The following is a 22619-nucleotide window of genomic DNA, read 5'->3' on the forward strand; positions in this document are numbered from 1 at the left end:
CTCATTTCAGGTTTATGTCTATCCAAGTCAGACTCCAGAAATCCTGTGGACAGGAAGGGCTCTGTGTATACAAATTACATACTCCTTCCTGTATAACATAGGAGAGAGATGCCATGCTACCATGGTTGCCTCTGGAGTATGACGTGTTTTCCTCCAGCATTGAAGGATCCTATCTTTAATGTACTTCAGGTGCAAATAACACTAGCTATACTCAATGCATACAGTCAGCTTGCACCTTTCTTTTGCATATTTCACAGGAAACTACCTGGATTTCCAAAGCAGTACTATCAGCACGATAAGATAATTTTCAGTGAGATTCAGGTGTCTCCGTTCCACTGCCATATAGGAAATTCCCAGCTACTAAGCTTCACAAAAAATAGGAAGCTTGACAAGATCAGACAGGGAAATTTCCGGTTGGGAAGCTCCAGAAATGGAGAGGCTAAACAGATTTTTTTTCATTGTCAGTCCAAACTTTTGAGAGTGCCGTAGTATTTCCCCTTCCTTCAAGAAGTGAGAAAGGTACAGAACAAAACGTTAGCAATACAGATCAGGATTGCTCCATTCCCCTTCCCACTTTCTCACGGGGCTGTCAAATTTCAGGCTCCAGGTGAGCAGCAGAAAACTTTGCCAGACTCTGACCTTTGTTCTTACACAGGCAAGGGAGAAACCCTGATCCCAGCCAGGCATCCACATTATTAGTACAAACAGAGGTTTAAAGCTGATTTTTAAAATGCTAAAAAAAATAGTACAAATGGAGGTTTAAAGCTGATTTTTAAAATGCTAAAAAATGTCTTTCTGGAGTCTATTTATGCCTGCTCAGTACCCCTGAGGGCTCTGGCTCTTCAGTGGGTTTCTAACAACCATTGTATAAATACTACATAGAAATGAGGGAAGAAACACACTGAATAAAGAGGGGAAAAAATCCCTTTGTGTCAGCAAAAGAGGCAGCTTTGGTTAATGTAAATATTTTTATTCTGCAAGAGAAAGAATAGAGGGCTGTGTAAGATAGTGTAGTTGATAAAGGCAGTTGCCTCTCTCCTGCCTGTCACGATTAAAGCTAACCTGAGGCTCTGTGTGACCTCAGCTAATCCTGTAACAAAAGGGCCTTTCATCCTAAAATCATTGTATCACACTCAGCTCCACACAGCACTGTTCAGGGAAGAGATGTTCAGCCCTTTTCAATGTTCTGCTTTGTCCCTTAGCACAAGGGGGAGATTCGGTGACTTAGGAACCAACATCCTAATTTCAGCTTTCTGGTTCATCACTGCCTAGAGCACTTTTGAAAAGACGACTTCCAATCCTGAATCCCTCTCATCACCTCAAATCATAGCACCCCAAAGTTTTGCCCATGAAGGGTACCTTCTTTGTCCCTTCTGCACATCCAAATAGGGAGAGAGAAATTTGATCATTGTGTAAAATAATTACAATTACAGAAGAATAATTAGCAGGAGACTGAAAGCTGAAGCTACACAAATAATTGGAAACCAGGCTCAAATTTTGTGTGACTGCCCAAAATTTGGGGGGAAAGGAAATGCCATAATCTCCATGTCCTAACATTTTCAAGATGAACACAAGATTTCTTTCAGGGAGCTGTAATCTATCAAACATTAAGGCTTTGGACTAAACAGAGGGGTAACTTTAAGAGGAATCCTCAGATTGAATTTTAATGGCTTGTTATATGCAGGTTAGTCTAAGGACTTAAGCTTTATGGATAAATATTTCTTCAGCAAAACTCAAGGAGCTGATCCCACGAGCCAGCCAAAATAAAATGTATCAAGGCCGAACATGGAAAAAGTGAAGAGCTCCGTAAGACTGAATCCTTTTGGTTCTCACTGCTGATTGATTGATGAAAAACAATTCTGATCAATGTTTCTTTATCTGCTCTGTGAAACCTTTGTAACCCATAAGATTACATACAAAAGCCCAAGTACAAAATCCATATCCAGGTTCCCATGAAAGTAAACAAGCAAAAGGGAGGAAATAAGGTTATTTTCTCATTGATTATAAAGAAAAGTCATTGGGGCAATGCTATGGAAGATAACCAATGAACATTTTTAAATTAGGTAGTGATGTTTTGATTAAGAAAAGTGAGGAAGTAACACATGACTTGCAGTGATGAAGTCTCATGGGGGGGCTACAAGAGAAAGATTCATTTATGACTGCCAGCACATAAAACTGTATCTCCAGGCATAACTTATACAAGGATATTCACACCCTCATCTAACTGGTCTCCTGAAACGCCATGTGCTGTCAATGAATGGCACAGCTTTTGGAAAGCAGGAGAGAAATAGTGACAAGATAAGGGCTGTACATTTAATATTGCTTATGCAAAGACATAGCAATGACCTGGCAACTGTGATAGTGCTCTAGTCTGGGACTCAGGAGAGACAGGTTCTAGTTTGCTATTACACCATAACTTGATGATCTTACTGCAACACAGTTTTTCTGCCTCCTTAATGGGAGATAATAGTCCTTACCTCATTTTAAAATGCACCATGTCAACTGTTAGGAACTCAGTGTAAGTGTAGGGCTCTCGTATGCAGTTAAAGGCACAGCCTGCAACCTGATGTGGCCCAGATGTGGAACTAAACATTTCTAACTAGGGACACAAAAAATTGTACATTAAAATCTTCCCATTATGAGGCATTGTGTCTGTTAACATAGCCTTATTCCTGTAATACCTTCAGTTCCTTTTTTTTTTAAACAAGGTGACAAATGTTGTTAAACAAGGTGACAAGGTAACAGAATTGAGAAATAAATGAAGGTTAAATATGGGATGATCCGAAGTAACTGACAAGCATTGCCTGATTGAAGGCATAGCTGAGAGGCATTGCTGAGAGTATTCCCCCATTATGTATGTTGGACAGATAAAGAATTTTTATACAGAAGAAAGAAAAAAAAAAAGAGGGATGAGGCCTTGGTAACTAGCATTTATCTAGCAAGATTTGTAAAGAAATATATTGCCCACAAGGAATTCTGGCAAACAGTTAAACTGCCCTGTGGAAGAGTTTAAAAGTCTTCTTTAAAGTTGCATTTCACTGTTAACTCTTTGAATATCCACTAAAAACTATTTCACTAACATTTAGTGGCAGATCTACAGTTCTAGATTTGACTTGCAATTTAGAGGGCCTAATATGTAAGCATTTCTGGTGCACGTTCTTAAAATAGTATGCTTTAAAATGCTTCAACTTGGAGGATAAACTAAGCAGAGAACTGGTCTTCCTGGCACTATTCCAGCACAGCTGAAATGAATTACAGCACTTCCAATGAAAGGCGTAACAAAGAAATAACAAAAACCTTTTAAAACTAAGCACTTCTACCATGTGGGAAGGATTTGATTGGGCATAGCTGAGGTGTATGAATTAGTAGCTCAGGTCCGATGGATAAGCATACAGGCAGTGCGGGCAAATAAAGTGAAGGACTGGAGAAACAAAAAGTTTTTCTAACACGTATCACAAAACAACATCAGAGAAGCAATTACTTAATATTGTTGCCCTGACAGATTTCCCAGTGATGTAAAGCCGGTAGTATAAAGAACTGAGCCACCAGACCTGCAATAGGAAGACTTTCCAGATATTGCGTTTTTTCATGGTTGTGTATTGTTCAAATATATGTGTGTGTATGTGTATATATATGTGTCAAATTATATTTTAAAATCTCATAAAGCATTTGAGATCATGGGATTCCATGTTATACCTTCTGAATATGTATTGGAAAGACTCAAGAAGCCTACATTGAGCAAATTTGTCAATGGCCTGATGATCTACTGGACAGCAGGCCACAGTCTTTTTTTCCAGAAAGTGAGAATTATAAATACTCTGTATTCTGATAGTTATTCATCAATACAACATTTTATCTCAGTAATATCTGGATAAATTCAGAGTTCTGCTGAATTCTATGTCAAACAGCTATACAATTTATAACGATTTTATTATTAGTCCTTTATAATGCAATATATGATACAAGATACAGTGTTGCAGTTCAGAAAAGCTACACTATTTCCATGGAATTATGTCGATTTACATGATTCAAGGTTTGGCCTATATGGGCATGTGTGGGATTACATAAATACATGTAAATATATATATACAAAATGCTCTTTGGATAATGAGAACTGTAAAAATGTGTGAATGTGTATGCATACACAGATTTCTGTTTCCCTGATCTCATCAAGAGACTGTTCATTTGCTCCCAGTTCTGAACCTCTTCCCAGTTAGCACTGATTCCAGACCAGCCTCTGAGGAGCACAGTTTTTGTGTTTTATGTGGCTCTGTCACTGGCTTTTGGCTTGCCTTTTACCTTTTTCCTTTCTTCAGGAGACACACAAACCTTTACAAAATGAAAATTGTATCTTTACCTACATTTTGGGTACCTCAGCTTTTGCCCACAGTTGGCTGGACGTTCCAGTTGGTATGCCTTTATAACTATACTGTTCCAACCCCCTTAAGCATCATAAGTACTATCCTAGCTTATATCTCATATCAGAGATTTCAACTATCATAAAATTTGTTAATACAGATTAATACGGAGTAGAAAACACAAGGGACAGAGAACGTAATTTGCAGTATTTTAGAAAATGTTTCTTTCCTACGTCGTTTTACACTTACAGCAACAGTTGCTCGTACAGTGCCTTTGCTATTCAATGTAAGGAACTCGTTGCAACTGAGAGCCAAAACCAAGTCATTCCACATTTGTATTTTAACTCCTAAAGTTCACTGCATTTGCCAAATCTGGATTTCCCAGCAGCAATGCAAGTGGAAAGAGTTTCTCCATATTGAAGTATCCATAGAAACTGCAGGTTTTATGTATTATATAGGACTCTCTGCCCAACCTCTTCCATTACTTAAGAATGAAGGAATAGCCACTTCTCTCAAATATACAGACTCAGTTAGAATAAATTTTCCCATAACAAACTGACATAAAAGACCCAATCTTGAGCTTTATAAAACTGCTTGATAAACCAATTTACTGTCCCTGCACAATGCTGCACACAGATACAGTATTCGTGCTACTTAACAAATAAATATCTCTGCTCTGAGAGTTATGAAGTGTACAGCTTACCAGTTTGTACCAATATTGTAATTAATATTCAGCAAATAAAGAAGCAAACTTTGCACTTCAGCACCATAGTAGTACTAGTGTATTCATGATCTGGAAGTGTTTGTATCTTTATCTCAGTTTTAAGGCAACGATTCATATAATGCAAAATTATTTTTTTCAAGTCCAAACGGGTGCTTGGGCACCAAATTTTCATTCAGCCTAAATGAAAGCGTAGGTCTTTTAGGTGTGGAGTCTTCCAGCAGCAGCTTGGGAGGGGGACAAAAGATGTTACAGCCAGAGGTTTGGGAAGCACCAGCATGTCTCTGACTAATGGAAGCTTACTCAAGTCCTTCTCCTCATGTAATATACCCCATACCCATGACAGCACACTCTTTATGCTGCAGCTTGCAATCAGGAGCACGTTGCAACTGCACCAAAGGACATTAGGTGATAAATACTCCTACGTAGCACTCGTTTTGATGTAACTCTCCATGGTGAATCTTAAAGAGTCCCATTACTTCAACTGATGCAAAAGAAATAGCATTAACCTGAACAACAAAAATCACTCGCTGTCAGATTCACATGGAAAATAAAAATAAATAAATAAACAAATAAGGACTAGAAACTACTAATTCTGAGTATCCTGGTTCCCCAAGGGAGCCAGTACTTGTTTTCCTGATACCACAGGGAAATGTGCTCATTTTAGTAATTCAAAACAGATCTAATTCCTTTTACTCATTACATTTTCCAACCTGGCTTAGTGCATGGGTTTTTTTAACATGAGATGTTGATCTGAAATAAACAAATTTTTTCTACCAGGGGAATATCTTGATGATTCCCAAGAATGTCAGTTGTGTGAAGCATCCTGTCAGAAGTGCATTGGACCTGAGCCAGACAACTGCATCAGCTGCCCACTCACAAGGTAATTGTCTCCTAGCACACTGCAGCACAAAGACCTCGCATCATCTGGAGAAGTGGCTGTATGGTCTTTAGCACTAGCTTGCAGAGTCGACTGAAGAAGCAAGCAATGATTAGGGCAAACAAAACCAGGGCAAGTGAGAAAACAAGTGTTATGTGAACAAGACAGTTGGCTACACAGGCAGTTGATGTTTAGCCAGGTGATTCCAACAGATACAGAAAAATTTCTTTTAATACGTGAAATAGTCTTTCTTTCATTTTCATCCTTTCAAAGTCATAATTGCTAGAATTGCAACAGTGACAAATTTAACAAGAGTCTAGGGCATCTGTAGTTGTACACAGCTATGGAGTTTGGCACAAGGCATGAATATGGACACTGAGGCTAGCAATCAGCTAATTCAGGAGATATTCATAGCACCTAAACACCATCCCCTAACTGAGGCATTTTAGGTTCAGCTGATTTTTCTAACCTGCCATGAGAAATGAACAGAACTAGAAAGAAGCTTTTCCACAGGACATCATTGCAGATCAGAGGCTTATGTTTAGGTCATCTCGCACCTAATCCAAGAGTCTACTGGTTTTAAACTCATGTCCTACCAATAGCTTTATTGTCGCACTGATAGCTCTGGTTCTGTTGCACTGGATTGCATTGTAGCCAGCTGATATTTACACTGGTATGAAATCAGAATCAGGTCCTGCAAGACAAAAAAAATCCCCAAGCAATCCTGCAATTTACCCTGCAAATATCTATGATATGACTATGCCAATAAAAGATGCACCAGGACCAATGGAGTCCAAACAAATTCATAACTGAGGAAACAGTATTAAATTAAAGTGTGTTACACCAGAGATGGCATTAGCACAGGAAGTCTGGTCAGAATTTTGGACTGTGGACTGGATTTCTCTGATTCACAATTGCATTTAAATTAGATTGTCTGTGTTTCCTTGCAACCTATTTTGTGAGCTTTACACAGAGATATTTGCAAAACAAAGAAGGTACAGAACAGCACCATTAGGCAAAACCACATAGGTGTTTGCAGTAATGAGGTCTCTGTGACCTTTTGGAAGTATGCTGCTGTCTCCCCCATAACAAATCCTCTAACAGTTTTCAATTTTGGTATCTAAGGTTTCCAAAAGCTTTCTGTGCTCCTTGTGCATATTATGAAAGCTGTTAGAAAAAGTCATATTAGGACAGTCACTAGTAAAAGAAATAATAATAAAGAAAAATCTCATTCAGAGGCTAAAGAGTAAATCCTTCCAATGGACATTATTTGTTACGTACTTGAAATAGACCTGTTTAATTGAAACAGAATCCTAAATCCTGTCACTCTTGAGAGCTTCAGATAGTGTCTATTGAAGACAGTAATGAGTGGCCATTAGATAATATGGACTAAAATTCAGCAGTGCTGCTTTCCTACAGGGGAACACCTTTCCTCTTTGAAAAGGATGAAAAGACTTGGGGGGAGGGATTACTGAAAATAATGTGAAAATGAAAACACTGAACAATTCCTGTTCTTTGTGAAAATTCAGCAGTAAATGTCACCTTATTTCATAACAAAATCACTGTCAGATCATCTTCTTGTTTCGCAATTCAAAATACTGTTACCTGTTTTTAAAAAATTATGGAATTGTAGGTTTTTGTCCAGCCAAACTGATTTTCACAAAATTCCTCATCCGTCTGTTTACTGTTTGAGCTACAAAGGTTAGTGACACGATCTGACCTGCTGGTGTCTTCCATGAGGGGCAAGATAACAAAAAGCAAGAAAAATGTACTTTACCACTGTGTGAGCTGTTTGTAAGGATGGCTATCATTACAGCCAGCACATGTAGTAGAACACAGTAATATTTGCATGTCATATAAGCATAGCCCAGCTACCTCCAGTGCTTCTGTCACATTGTCCCATTTGCACAGAAACCTACCAGAGTGGGCTGCAGTCCCCACGAAGAGCTGAATAATGATCTTAAACGTGCAGGTATAGCTGTATGAGCTACAGTCTGCATAGGACTATCTTACTGTCAGACTCCAGAGCAGAGATACATCTTTGCTGAATACTTCATATAGCCATACAAGCTTCTCCCTAATTCCTTCCAGCAGCCTGCCTTCAGCCTCACACGTCTTTTTAATCAATTCCTAAGTTTCCTTTGTTACATGCACTTCAGGAAGGCTGTTTGCATGATAGCCTGTTCTTCCATTTTCATACTTCATAAGCCTAGACTTTTCCAATCATGGTAAATTTTAAATGGTTTCAAAGACTATTTGACAAAATTGGTTTTAAACTTTGCAGATATTTTTCTTCTCTTCTTTCAGAATAAATCTGACAATGCCCATAGCAACTCAAATTTATGAAGGCATGTTGCAGACGTTCTCTAATGCCATTGGCTGGCTCCAAGGAAGCATGCACTATCTTAATGTTATGGAAAGCCTACTGTTCCCTAAGTGTACAGACAAGCTGATAGTCTCAAAATCTGTAGTAAGATCCTGAATGGTGCTCAGCTTCTGCAGAAATTGAGTCCCAAGTCCTCAGATACCAAACTGGTCAAAGCAGTCAAATGTGGAAGATTACAGTCTCTCCTCTCTTATTCTAGCCAACTTGTTTTGTATTCTTTTAATAGCCATATCTGTATTGATGCTTTCCTACTTTTCTCCCAAACAGATTAAAACCAGTAGACATTAAGTAGTGGTGAAAAATGGACCAGAAGTTTTCATCACATAAAAGGATTCTGTAGCAAACATTTCATTACCCAGCAAAAGGAGAATATTTAGCAGCAAAACTTGCAGATATGCAAGTCTAAAAATACAGCTGCTAAAGGCCAAGATTCAGAGAGATGTTTGAGTTTATGTACAAAGTCATTTTACTGAAGCCGTAGTACTTTTCACAGGAAGCCTTTAAAGTAAAACTAATAGGAAACTTGAACAGACAGATCATTCCTTCACAGAGAAAGACCAAGTCTTGCTTTCCTTCTAACAGACATAAGTGACCACTGCAGGGATTGTGGTAGAAGGACATGTAGGTACAGGACCAAAAGGTGATTTGTCTCAGAAAAATCTCAGAAAAAACTAATCTCTGAAGTCTAAGATCCAGGTTCAAAACATGGTTGACTTTCCACTTAGTAAATACTATGAATAAGATCAGGAAGATGAAGGAGTAAAGTGCAAAGAGTATCTTGGGTTTCTTATTAGTTTCCTTTAAATTTAAAGAACAAGTAGTTGCTAAATTTGTAATTATGCCTCTCTCTGCCTCAAAAGAGTCTTTGACAATGGTCGCTGTGTTATGCAATGCCCCAGAGGAAAGTTTGAATTCAAAAGACAATGTCATTTGTGCCATCATACCTGCCTGGACTGCAGTGGAAGTGAACCTAACAAGTGCACCACTTGTGGAACAGGTAAGAAAGATTTCCTCTTGAAGCTTTTTCCCCTTCCTTGGCCTCCAAATTCCCTTTTCGCTCTGCTCTCAGGGCCAGTTGTTAGAACCAATAAAATAAGTAGTGCTTTTGCTACTGATCTTCATCATAATCTTGTTTTAACCCTGAAGGGAGCTGGAACTCAATTTGTTTTTTAAAAAGTACAAGAAAACACAACTCTGCATTGTCCTTGCATCTTTATGCATTTCCCTTGGTATATTTTGAATAGGAGCTATGTTAACAGAAACAGAAAGAGTAGCACGGGAAGAAAAGGACAGAAAACCTACATAGCCTGCCTCTGGAAAAGAAAGCTCCATACATGCCTCCCCCAGCCTCTACACAGTATGTGCTACACTGAAATGGAACAAGCTTGCACAAGCAGGCAGGGAGCCAGGGTGCTTTCCAAAACTTCTGCTGGGGAAGGCTAGGAAACAAGCGTGGTGGGTTCCACCACAGACTGCTGTGTCCCGGCAGCTGGACAAATGGGGCCTGCAAAGAGAAGCTTACCACTACCACACATAGAAACTTGTCTTTTTGACACATTTTTATAGAGCTTAGGTTGAGAGAGAGGGTAATATAGCTAAATTTGTGGTTGTACCAAAAAGCAACTCTTCTCCTGTTGAAGCTCCATTTTAAAAATCATTCCCTCTTGCCTCTGTAACACCTGATGGGTGAAGAACTTGAGGCTATTACACATAAGTATGTGTAACTAGCCTGGACTGCCCTTGGAAATGAGTATTTAAGATTTAACTTTCAATTCACATAATAAAGGGGAATCTTTGGTCAGCTTTTTCTGAGGACTCACAATGGATTCACAGCCTTTTTCCTTTCAGCTGCTACTTCCATTTCAGTCCTAGTCATTAATGGCCCAGGCTTTATTTAGTAATAAATGTCTAGATTACAAGAAAACACTAGTATGGCTGGCATTAATTTGTCGTACAGATGATGAAATTGACTTTCTCACTTTGGGAAATGTGACTGAGTAGACAGAGTTTTCAAATGGTACTTCAGGTCCAATGTGAGGGAGAAGTTTGTATCATTTTTTCCCCAAGTCTCTCCCTATGATGGACAGCAATATAAATGTCTGTATTTCTGTGTATCAAGAAATGAAGACAGGGATGAGAGTCACACCCTGAGGAGGCTGGAAAAGATAATTCTAAAGATTTGTAGATTAAAAGTAAAAGAAACAAAGTCTGAATACTTCTGCTATGGTGCAACAATTATTCCCTATTATAGCTGCTTTCTCTGCAGTTTCAAAAATAAATTATGGTAAGCAAATTCTTGCTCTATAGTTAAAGCAATCAAATACACTTAGCACAATAATGTATGTAATTTATACTGTAGGGTAACCCATTAGAAAACTCCCCATGTTGCAGCATATGGCACAGGGAGTTGTAGGTGTTTTCACAGGTTTCATTCAGAAGGATTTCAAGCAGGAGACCTCCCAGTTCCCCATGCACTAGAGAATGCTGTTGCTCTGATGATAGCAAATAGATGCACGCTTGCTATTCAGATTCGAATCTAAATGATACCAGAGTCTAGCTGTGACTAGGATGAGGATTACAGTTTAACATACTACGGACACAGACTGATTCTTTCCAAAGGTGAAGTGAGCAGCTTTGCTTTCCTAATGGCAATTCTACATCTGCAGGTACAATACAGTACAAATACTTGTACGTTCACTGCAAGGGAGCTCAGTAATGGAAATCTCTTGATCCTTATTTTATTGGATTGATGGATGTAAACAGTAATTATTCACTAGCATGACATCTTTATATGTAATAAAACTCCAGGAATGTGGAAGGTTTGAGGTCCTGAAACTTTTATACATTTTAGCTCATCTGGTGTAAAACTGTACGAATCTAGCAGTCAGTGAACAATCTTAATTCTCATCACCTGCAGCACCGGAGCTTCATAAAGCTGCTTCTTATGCCCAAATGTCCTCTGTTGCTGACATTTTTTTCCTATTTGTTTGCCACACAGATAGAAGAGGGATGGAACGTTTCCTGTATCATGGGGAGTGCCGAGAGAGCTGTCCTCCAGGTCACTACCACTCAGAGCATATCTGTGTGGCTTGCTCTGGCCACTGTGAGGTGTGCCTGAACTCCAGCCACTGCAAAAGATGTTTCAGAGGCTACTACGTTGCTCAAAATATATGTCGGAAGCACAGTTGTAGAGAAGGTAAGCATCCTTCAGTAGGAGTTAACAAATATTCTATTTAATTTGTTACAGAAATCTGGTTAAGGGTCTTGATTCCTGTTTTGAAATATACAATCACACCTGACCCTGAGATCCTTACACTCCAGCTCTGATTCTCTTCTAATATCATGTTAATGTAAAATAGGAGTATTTTCCTTGAATTGGGTGGGGTTACACAAGAACAAATGAGAAGAGAAATTGCTGTGAACATTTCTCCTTTTTGGATTTGGGTAAAGTTTGTTTCCAGGAACCTTGCTGTATGCTTCCAAATATTGGCCTTCCGTTATCTAGAATTAACCCAAAGTTGCTGATTTGCAAAACACAGGTGAAGTGGAAGATCCTGACTCTGAAGACTGCCTACCATGTTCAGCTGGATGCCAGAACTGCAAATTGGGTAAATATTCCCTTTATGAACCTTTATCCTTATCCTTAAGGTAGGAAAAAATTATTCTCCTCCCTCTCTTGTCACAAGCCTATGTGCTTGCTGCTGAGCAATTAGTCACTGCTGCATTGTCTCACCAAGCAAACTGTATTTTTCCCAATGTATTTATTTTTGAACACCATCTCTAAATTCTATCTCCAGCATAAATACGAATAATTTTTATATTAATCTAGCTATTAATCTTTGCAGTGCTTTTTTTTTCCTGCTTGAATGCCACACTCAGGCTGAGAGACTTACTGACTTTCTGAAGCCATTATCAGACACGGAACTTTATCATAGATGTTCAAATTTTCTAGGCCTGAAAATAAATCATAAGGACGGACCTTAAATTTCATTCAAGAGCAAGTCACTGCAATAGTAACGCTACTGCCCTAAAAAACACTAAAACATTGATTCATTTTTCATGCTGGATTGAAAAAAAGTTCCTTCTCAACATAATCTGATGTTGGCAGAGAGTTTGTTGTCTTCAGATAAACGCCATTTAACTTACTGAACTTGATTGAATCTGTATCTCAATAGTTCACCTTCACAGAGGATTAAAAATGTTCAAAAGACATCGCAATTCACTATTTCCACTGTGTTTACATTAAGAAAATTTTATTTCCTGTGGCTATATAGACAGAAGTACAACTGATCATTAACTCAAGACTGAGAGGCAACAGGGTGACCCATCAGAAAGGCAGTCTTCACTTACGACCTCTTAGAGAAATTTCTCCTTAAGAAAGAACAGAGTTTAAGTAAAGTAGTGCCCAAATGAGTACTGATATGCCAAGACACTTTGATAAGACCATCTACATCACAGAAAGTAAGACTTTGCTAAAATCTCCTTAAAGGATTATACAGAATAAAAAAATAGACTTAAGCTTTACTTCTTTTGGTGCAAATCTAGAGCAAGTCACTGATCTGCTAATAGTTAATCTGGAATTACTACTTGTTAAAAGAAAAGAACAAATTTGGCTTGTTATATTTCCAAAGACCATTTTTGAAAGTGTTAAACTTAGAGACTACCAGGACTATCCATCCCCTCCCTGAATTCACACAGATTTCCACAGACAGAGGAGTTCATACTGGGCCCTCTGGTTTCTCCCACTTGCTCCCTAATGTGTTTTGGGGCCTGGTGTAAAAGGCGCTACTGTCAGTACCAGGAGACTGAATGTTGCTATACAGAGGAGAGTGAATAGCAGGAAAGAAAACTGTGAAAGCACCCCATAAGAAAAAACAAATAAACAAACAAAAAAAACCCAAAACCAGAAATTAATTCCCACCACTAGTCACAACCTTTTCGATGTTCTTTCTGCTTTTGTGTCAACAACATTTTTCCGTGGGAAACAAGACTATCATGAATGCTCATACATTCCAAACTTATGTAAGGATTTTCATCACATACTACTTTCTTCTTTCTACCAGTCATCCAATCTAATATGTCATACCATAAAACTCCCTATGACTCTGGTGACCAGCCATTCTGCATCAATGCAGTCAAGCCTAATGCTTTCCTCTGTAACTACACCTGTAGCTTTCAATATTGCTGAATGAAGAGCTGGAGGGACCAAGTTTTAACATGATTGCAACTACACTGTGGTCTTTTTTTGTATGGAGTGGTAACCAGATTCATGTCAGCTGTCTGCTTGGTTGTGGGGAGAAAAAAAGAAGAAAAGAAGTTAAGGGAGAGAATTTGTTTCAATACTAATCTTTATTGCTGCTATCAGATGTTACTTTTCTATGGTAATATTTTCAGTGCTCTTCACAACACTTGTGACTTACAATACTTTATATCTCTTCTGCAACTGTTTAGTGCCAATCCTTGCCCTGAATTAGGGTGAAATGCACTATGAATAACAACAACTCTTTAAAATAGTCCTTGAAAGTAACTCAGAGGCTGATTTTCTTTGTATATGAGGTTAATAAGCCTGCATAAGGAGATTGAAAGACTATTCATGGGCAGCTGGCATACAGAAAAAGGGGCTGTACTCATTTACCTTTGTCCTCAGAAGATCACTCATCTCCTAAATATTAATCATCCATAATATTCACTACGTATTTACTCTCAGGTTCTTGCACTCAAAGTTCTGATTTAAAACAGACTTTTCAAAAGCTTCAAAGATCAACAGAATGGATGCAGGTAAAACAAAGACTGAATTAACTTTCACTGCTGAGTAAAGTCAGAATTATTAAGATGCCAGAGTTTGGTAAGCGGCATAGTATTAAGGAAACTCTTTGGCGGTTACGATGCATGTATTATTGAGAGTCAAAGAGATTGGTTTAATGTTAGCTCTATTTGGAACAGAAGCACAGCAGTGGGCTAAAAGCAAGATCCCAAGCAGCTTTTGCAAATTACCATGTGTTCCTGAAATAAAGCATGACCTGTAAACTTCAAACTTAAAATGAATCAGGTAGAGATGCTGTTTCCTTGTGTTTCTGCTCTTAATATTCAATGAGTTTTCTGGCATATCAATAACTTAATTCATAGATAAGATGAGCACAGTAATAGGTTTCTCATGTCTTATCAGAAAATTGATATATTTAGAGACTTCTGTTAAAAAAAACCAGCTGAACTGCCTGTCTCTTAGAAGAAATGGATTCTTTGGAAGCTGTAAAGAAATTACACTGCCATAAAAGTAACTTAAAATAGTAAAATTTCAAGGTGAGAAAATATGGAATGTGATACATTTAGTTTCATAGTCTTTCTACAGACTCTTTTTTTTAAATTAAGCAAATGCTGCAGGATTTTGCAGTCTCTCTTTGTCTTATCTTCCTTTCAACACCACTGAGGAATTTAATCTGAGTAAGAACTATAGAGCAGGAGTACAAAAAGCATTCCAATGCTATGAACATTTCTACTAGAAGTGCAGCGGAAAGCTCTGGGGAATGCTCTATTAAAAAAAAAAAGAAGGATGCAAAATGTAGTAATCATAGCAATTGGAATCAAAATTATATAGTTCACATACTGAAAAGTAGTTATTCATATACAAATGCAAATACATTTTGTGCATGCTTATGGAACTGCAAAAGACTCAAGACCATTCTCTCACAAAATATCATCAGGCACCTGCTCTTTCTGAAGTGCTTTGAGATCCTTTGATATAAACTGTAAGAGATAAAAATAATTAACTTCTTCGGTTAATACTGAGTGCAGGGTCACTTACAGAAGCTGTATGAATTGAAAAAGGAATATCAGACGACAGTGACATTACACTGTAAACTGGGAGCAACAAAATACAAGTGATTCTCTTACTGTCTACAAATTACAAAGGTCAATTGGTGTCCTAGTTTCAGCTGGGATAGAGTTAATTTTCTTCCTAGTAGCTGACATAGTGCTGTGTTTTGAATTTAGTAGGAAAATAATGTTGATAACACACTGATGTTTTTAGTTGTTGCTAAGTACTGTTTATCCTAAGTCAAGGATTTTTCAGCTTCCCATGCCCAGCCAGCGAGTAGGCTGGAGGGGCACGAGAAGCTGGGAGGGGACACAGCCAGGACAGCTGACCCAAACTGGCCAAAGGGATCTTCCATACCATATGACATCATGCCCAGTATATAAACTGGGGGGAATTGGCCAGGAGGGGTGGATTACTGCTTGGGAACTAACTGGGCATCAGTCAATGAGTGGTGAGCAATTGCATTGTGCATCCTTTGTTTTGTATATTCTAATTGTTTTAGTATTATTATTGTCATGTCATTATTATAATTATTTTTCCTTCCTTTCTGTCCTATTAAACTGTCTTTATCTCAACCCATGAGGGGGTTTTTTTTTGATTCTCTCCCTGATCCCACTGGGTGGGGGAAGTGCGCGAGCAGCTGCATGGTGCTTAGTTGCCAGCTGGGGTTAAACCATGACAATTAGTATTTTTTTCTTTCTTGTAGACACAGACCTAGCTTTAAGGAGGGATAAATGCTAATTAAGATAACTAAACTGCCTGTTTTCTTACTAGCCTGAAGGACAAGTAATTTTGGGCCAAAAATTTTTATCACAGGGCACCAAAGAATAGATTAAACCGCTGCCTGCAGTCTTGGGCAATGCTGTCCTGCTTTGTGCAGGCAAGAAAATGAATAAGATTTACTCTCTTTTGGCATGATGCCAGGTGCTAGCAGAATAGAGCAAGTAATGGAGGCAGACTGTGTGGGAAATCTCTCTGCGTGATCAGTAGTGAGCCCCCAGACAGATTAAGACACAGGTATCATACTTTTATATCAGTTTGATATTTTAGATCCCATGTCAGACATTTCAGAGAAGAATGTGAAACCCACCCAGTAAGTAACACTGCAGGTTATTGTTCACCAGGTGTGAGGATACTGAGGTGGAAGATTGACAGTATTTGTGATATTTTCTGGGATCCTCAGGGAATTAAGTAAAATCTGTCTGTTTTCCTCCAAGTTTGGACCCTGTTTTGTTTTAGGGCTCCAGTGTGGCAATATATCTTTACTGTATCTACATCGAAGGTCTAAGAGTAAAGATAGGAACTGTCAGAGAAACTTAATCAAGGACAGATAAGTCTTTGTAGTTTAAATACAGATGATGCTTTCTTTTAAATTCAGGCGATACTTTTCTTTCTGATTCACTTCATTAATGTGGAGGCTGCTCATATTTTAAGGAGATAAAGAATCTTTAATGCTCACAGACACCATTCTGCCTGCAGACACTGTCAAGTCCTGGGATATGTAATAGGAAAATTGCCTTAGACAGCACTAATCCCAAAATGATCTATAGCTTTGTGTACACAGTGTCAAAACAATGGCTATGCACAGCAGGGTTCACCTCCCTACCTTCTTCTGCCCACATGCTCTCGAATGCATCTGACTGCTTGCTGCCATACTAGCCCAATTGGCATGCTCAAGTGCATGGCATCCCATCAGATCTGAAAGGCAGACTCGTGCACAGGCATTGAAATCTGAACTGAGAGCCAAAGACAAGTCAAGTCTTAAGGGCGACTTGAATATGTATGTTTAATCCTAAATTCTTACAAGCTTCAGATATATTCCTACTGCTGTGCAAGCAAACACAAACACAAAATTGGACTGACAAAGTGTCTAAGAAAGTATGCAGAATAAATTTCAAGTCCACACTTCCAAGATTATCTTTGTGACTTTGGTACCTCAGGTCTGATAATCCAATTTTGGATACTCTGGACCTACTTCCTAGAGCAGCAATGAGCTATTGCTCCCTCTGATGCAGGTAGATCCATGGGAACTGCAGGTCTTCATCACCTCTGACCATCAGGCCGTGATTAGATTTTAATGACTTGTCTTCTGGTGGGCACCAGGAAACACCATGAAGTCTACAAAATTAAATCCAGTTTCCTCAACAAAGGCAGCTTTTGAAAGAGAAAGTTCTGCTGAAGAAATGTCATTAAGGAGGAGGATTTTCTTTGTGCTATTGCAGCATCTACCTTCCACCTCTCAACGTAAATTCACTTACTCACAGATTTAGATCACTTCAGAATACCACTCATAGTTTCTCCAGACTCTTAAAACTGTAATGAGTTTCAGAAACTTTCTTCAGAGTCAAACTTACTTTTTTTAGAAAGCAGTCAGCTATAAGCTGACACTCAGGACAAGAAAAAAAAAATAAGGTAAAACTGCAGAATTTGAGCCACTTAAAGTACTTATTCTAAGAGAATTTCAGAGTCAATACAATGCAAGAACATAACAATCCTGGCTGTTATTTGATATGTCTAAAATACAACACATGGACCAAAGTGTTTTCTCAAACACTTTCAGCTCTTGCTCTCTTCTAATAATACGATTTGCATTTGCCCTTTTGCACCTGCATAATGAACAGACACAAAATATGAGTACTTATGAAGGTGATAAGTGACAAACTTCTCTGATATGCAATATCTACTGACTTGCATATGTACACTTCACAAGCAGAAACTGCCACACCATTAGCCAATAATGCTAAATATGAGCACCTAGTTCATTGAGGAGCTAAATATTTGCAACACATGGAGCTCAAGTGGATCATTGGTAAATTCATAGGAATCAACAGAAGGATAAGTCTTCCTCTCAGAAGGAACTGTGAAAGTCAGGCATTCTCCCAGTTTGTTTGCCTTCCTGCCAGTGTCCTCCCATGGAGCCACACATTCCTCATCTAATTCTTACTCACCTACTTGCTGATTCACTTCCACTCACCTCACCCAACTTGCGAAAGTACAACATGTTATGATATGAATACTTCTCACAGCTTCCTAGAGATTACGTCATCTCCATGTAGCAAAATACCTTGTATATTGCCTTTTAACCCATCCAGGTTTCTGCAGAGAGCAGCACAACGTGGCTTTTCCAACCTTTGCACCAGAACTATTTTCAAAGGCTAACACTGAGAATAAAGTGCTGCCCAGTGACAGTGCAGAGTGAATAATGTTCAGAATAGCCATTGCACTTTTCTCTTTCAAAGATACCTTACAAAAGAGACAAACACTGAGAAACCCCAAGGAGCAGTGTCCCTGAGAATAAAAGCCTGCAAAAGAGGCATTTAGGCCCAAGTGTGACTCTGTTTTAGCAAGGTAAAGCCTGAGCAACTCTCAAAGGTTATACAGAACCTAACTATTTAGTTTGGTCTGGGTTACAAGGTCTATGTACAAACATACAGCTATAAAGGCAGAAAGTGAGACTAAATAACATGCAAATGCTCCACGAGGTCCATTATACAGAGTGAGATGGAGGGAAAATACAGTCTATAAGGCAGTGGGAGTGAGAGAAAAGGTATTTGGAGGGGATTTAAGGAACCTGTGAGATAGCTAAAAGGGCAGCACTGTGAACAGACTCAAGCTCATAGGTACAGATTGCAATTCCGGCAGTTGTGCTTATGATTAATGAGTGAAAAGTGATCTGGTTCCCATAGCAACCTAAGAAACACAAAGGAAAACTTCATTTCTTCAAATGTTCTCCGATGATGAATAGACCTTGGCTTTCAAAATACCAGAGAAAATTATGATAAGGATCCTTTTTTATCTCAGAGTACATCTTCCTCAAGAGTTTAATCTTGCAGAATGGGTTTTAGATTTGCAGATAATGGGACTGGTTTCCACAGGCTTCTGGAGTGAGAATATACAATCTGTGCAAAAAGAATGCCCAGCAAGATTTGGAACTGTTCTTCTCTGATTTTCAGTACTGACATTTCAGTGTAGGCAGAACATTACTTTAGAGGATGTGGTCTTTCCTAGAGTATAGGTAAAAGAGAATTTCCTTGCACGCTGAAGATACAAGATGTATGTATTAAAGAAAGCATTCTGCTTTTGAAATTTTTCTCTCTCTGAGAAAGAAAATTACTTCCTCAGTAAAATCCACACTTGGGGCAAGTCCTTGGAAAACTTAAGATACAAGATTGAGCCATGAGTTCTGCAAACACAGAATACTCCAGATTTTATTTTAGAGTTCTCTGTAGAAATACAAGTACAGAAGAAGAATACTGGATCAGACCAAAAGTTCCTCTACCTCAGTAGCTACTGACCAAACAATTAATGTACTCCTAAGATTACAAAGACAAACAAAGCATGTATTGCTACTCCTTCCACAATTTGCAGTTCAGGAGCTTCATGAATCAAAACAGTAAAGAAATTTTAGCTGATGAATCATTCTGCTGGAATTACTGAAGAACAAATATGTTAAAACAAATATAATCTAAACCATCTGCAGACCAGACCCTCTTTTCAGGGAAGTTTGCTGCCTCCCTGGGGCCTGGATCAGGGATGTCACCAGAAAACTGATGAGGTTAGTACAGCCTTCAAATTATTACCTACTCCTGCTTTTTCACGTGGGTACCAGTGATGTTTCAACAAGAAGACCAAGGTCAATCAAAAGAGATTTCAGGACCCTGGAAAGAATGCTGAAGGACTCAGGAGCACAGGTAATGTTTTCTTTAATCTTCCCAGTAATGGGGAGAGACATTGGAAGAAACAGGTGAGCCTAGGACATCAACACCTGGCTCCAAGGCTGGTGCCTCCACCAGAACTTTGTTTTTTTATAATCACCAACAAATGCCAGATTCTACACCTGGGATGGAGTAATGCCAGATGCAAGTATAGACTGGGAGACGAGTGGCTGGAGAGCAGCCCTGCAGAAAGGGACCTGGGGGTGCTGGTTGACAGCAGGCTCAATGTGAGTCAGCAGCGTGCCCTGGCAGCCAAGAGGGCAACCCGCATCCTGGGGTGCATCAAACACAGGATAACCAGCTGGTCAAAACAGGTGATTATCCCTCTGTATTCAGCATTGTTGTGGCCTCACCTTGAGTACTGTGTGCAGTTCTGGGCCCCACAATTTAAGAAGGATGTTAAGGTCCTTGAATGCATCCAGAGGAGGGCAACGAAGCTGGTGGAAGGGCTGGAAGGCAGGTTCTGTGAGGAGCAGCTGAGGACTCTGGGTTTGTACAGTTTGGAGAAAAGGAGGCTGAGGGGCTATCTCATTGCTCTCTACAGCTTCCTGAGGAGGGGAAGTGGAGAGGGAGGTGATGATCTCTTCTCCCTGGGATCCAGTGATAGGATGCATGGGAATGGTTCAAAGCTGTGCCCGTGGAGGTTTAGACTGGACATTAGGAAGCATTTCTTTACCAAGAGAGTGCTCAAACACTGGAACAGGCTTCCTTGAGAGGTGGTCAATGCCCCATGCCTGTCAGTGTTTAAGAGGCATTTGGACAACGCCCTTAGTAACATGCTTTAACTTTTGGGTAGCCCTGCATTGGTCAGGCAGTTGGACTAGCTGATCATTGTAGGTCCCTTCCAACTGGAACTATTCTCTTCTCTTCTCTTCTCTTCTCTTCTCTCCCCTTCTCTTCTCTTCAAGCAACTCTACCTCAACATGTACTTGTTTCAATTCTTTGGGTTTATACCAGCCTAAAGCTCAGGTCCTTGATCTTTCAAATAAGGAATTGTATTACGGAACCACTTATTGACTGTAGCAGTGCAAATCTTGGATTCTCCCCATATAAAGAAGATGTTTCCCATATGAGTCCTGCCTGCATAAATATGTTTTGTTAATGGAGGACCAATGGAATCCAGCTGTTCAAATTAGTGGTAAAACCTGCATTGATGTCTGTGGTGTAAACTTAGGACCTCTGGCCCACAGTCTGCATTCTTGCTTGTAGGAGAGCACTCTTTGGGTAATGCTATTCATTCAGAGGAACTACCTGTGTAGTAAGAAACTATTCAAACATAAGGGACCATCTCATCATAGTAAGTGTGTTCAGAAAATGCACCTCAACATACAGAAAGTTCGATTTTAGTAATATGCAGCTTTCATGCTTCTTGAAATCATCACATTGAGATTCTGATAGGTGGGAACAATGGCCAGTAGAGTAAGAACAAAACATAACATAACATCCGAGTGATAGAAGAAAATCTAAGACAAATAAACTGAATGCCCTTTCTTAATTGTTAGATAGTACTGCTGATGTCCTGATTTAATATCTGTTGAAGTAGTCTTACCTTTTATTTTACTAGGAGTAAGAATGAACCACTAGCTCTTCTTTGTAGTCCTGTAAGCGATAACTTCTCTGGTTGATATCACATTTTGGAGCTTCATGTGCAGTGTAAATCTCACTACAGCACTGGTCAACTATGTCTGGTGAGAGACTAGAGCACTCTGACCCAATATTTATTTTTTAAGTCAGTTTTTAAAACTTTCCATTCCTTAAACTTTCCTGATCTCATCACTTTCCCTCAGTGAAATCTCTCCCAAAATTTGATGCATTTATCAACATACATACAAGTATTTATGTATTTATAAACATTTCACCTCAGTCATACAAACCATGGAACTATTTCAGGTAATGCATATTCTAATACTAATTTTATCTTATCTGCACTTCATTTCTACTTCTAATTACAACGTATTAAAATCCTTATTTGCACAGGAGAATATGCCTCGTTCCCTTTATTTTCTCAATGAAATACAATAACAGCAAGTAACATTATTCCTCTTTTAGAGTAAGGTAATTGAGATTAGAGCTGTGTGATTCTTTCAGTTAACCAGCTCTACAGCAAGAATAACACTCAGAACATTTTTCAGTTTTATTTGTCTGATTTTCATCCTAATTAAAGGTAGCTTTAATTTAAAACAAAAAAATTACAAAAAACTAAATACAGGTAATTTTAGTAAAAGTATATTTTTTTAAGAAATTAAGTCCATTGAAAGTACTTTTTCTTTTATGCCTTAAAAATACATATATTTTTAATTCATTAAATAACTTGGCTGAACCAAAGTTATAGTTGTTGGCCAAAGCAAATACTGATGCCGCTTTTTCCCTGTATAAATCTAACTGATAACAGAATCCAGCTTTTTCCTTGATTAAAATTCACAATCTCTTCTTTCTCCCACTTCCTTGTAATATGACTTGTCAAAATAAATTATGAAGTCAGAAATAAGAACAAAGATAAAGCTGGTTTACTGACAAAACATCAAAAAAAAAGAAAAAAAGGTGAAAAACCAACAAAAAAGACACAGACAAACAAATACCTTCTCACACAAACTGGAAGATCCAAACTAGAGTCCTTGGTTCCACAACACAAATCTTCATTTTTAAGGCTTAATGAAAGCTGAGGTTTCAGTTGGGCTCATGTCTAGTCAAAAATCTTATGATGTTTGGATTGTACATTTCAGTTATTTTAATAGAGATGCCATA

General features: G+C 38.7%; 1 protein-coding gene across 1 annotated transcript in view; it reads left to right on the forward strand.

Annotated features, from left to right (window-relative positions):
- Positions 1-22619, forward strand: part of PCSK5 (proprotein convertase subtilisin/kexin type 5) — a 259439-nt gene that overhangs the window by 204625 nt on the left and 32195 nt on the right. The window contains exons 21-24 of the mRNA XM_050913017.1: positions 5860-5962; positions 9206-9342; positions 11344-11541; positions 11885-11953. Coding sequence (XP_050768974.1) covers positions 5860-5962; positions 9206-9342; positions 11344-11541; positions 11885-11953 — 507 coding nt within the window. The remainder of the gene's footprint in view (positions 1-5859; positions 5963-9205; positions 9343-11343; positions 11542-11884; positions 11954-22619) is intronic.

Source organism: Gymnogyps californianus, chromosome Z, assembly GCF_018139145.2.
Source record: "Gymnogyps californianus isolate 813 chromosome Z, ASM1813914v2, whole genome shotgun sequence".
Lineage (NCBI taxonomy): Eukaryota > Metazoa > Chordata > Aves > Accipitriformes > Cathartidae > Gymnogyps > Gymnogyps californianus.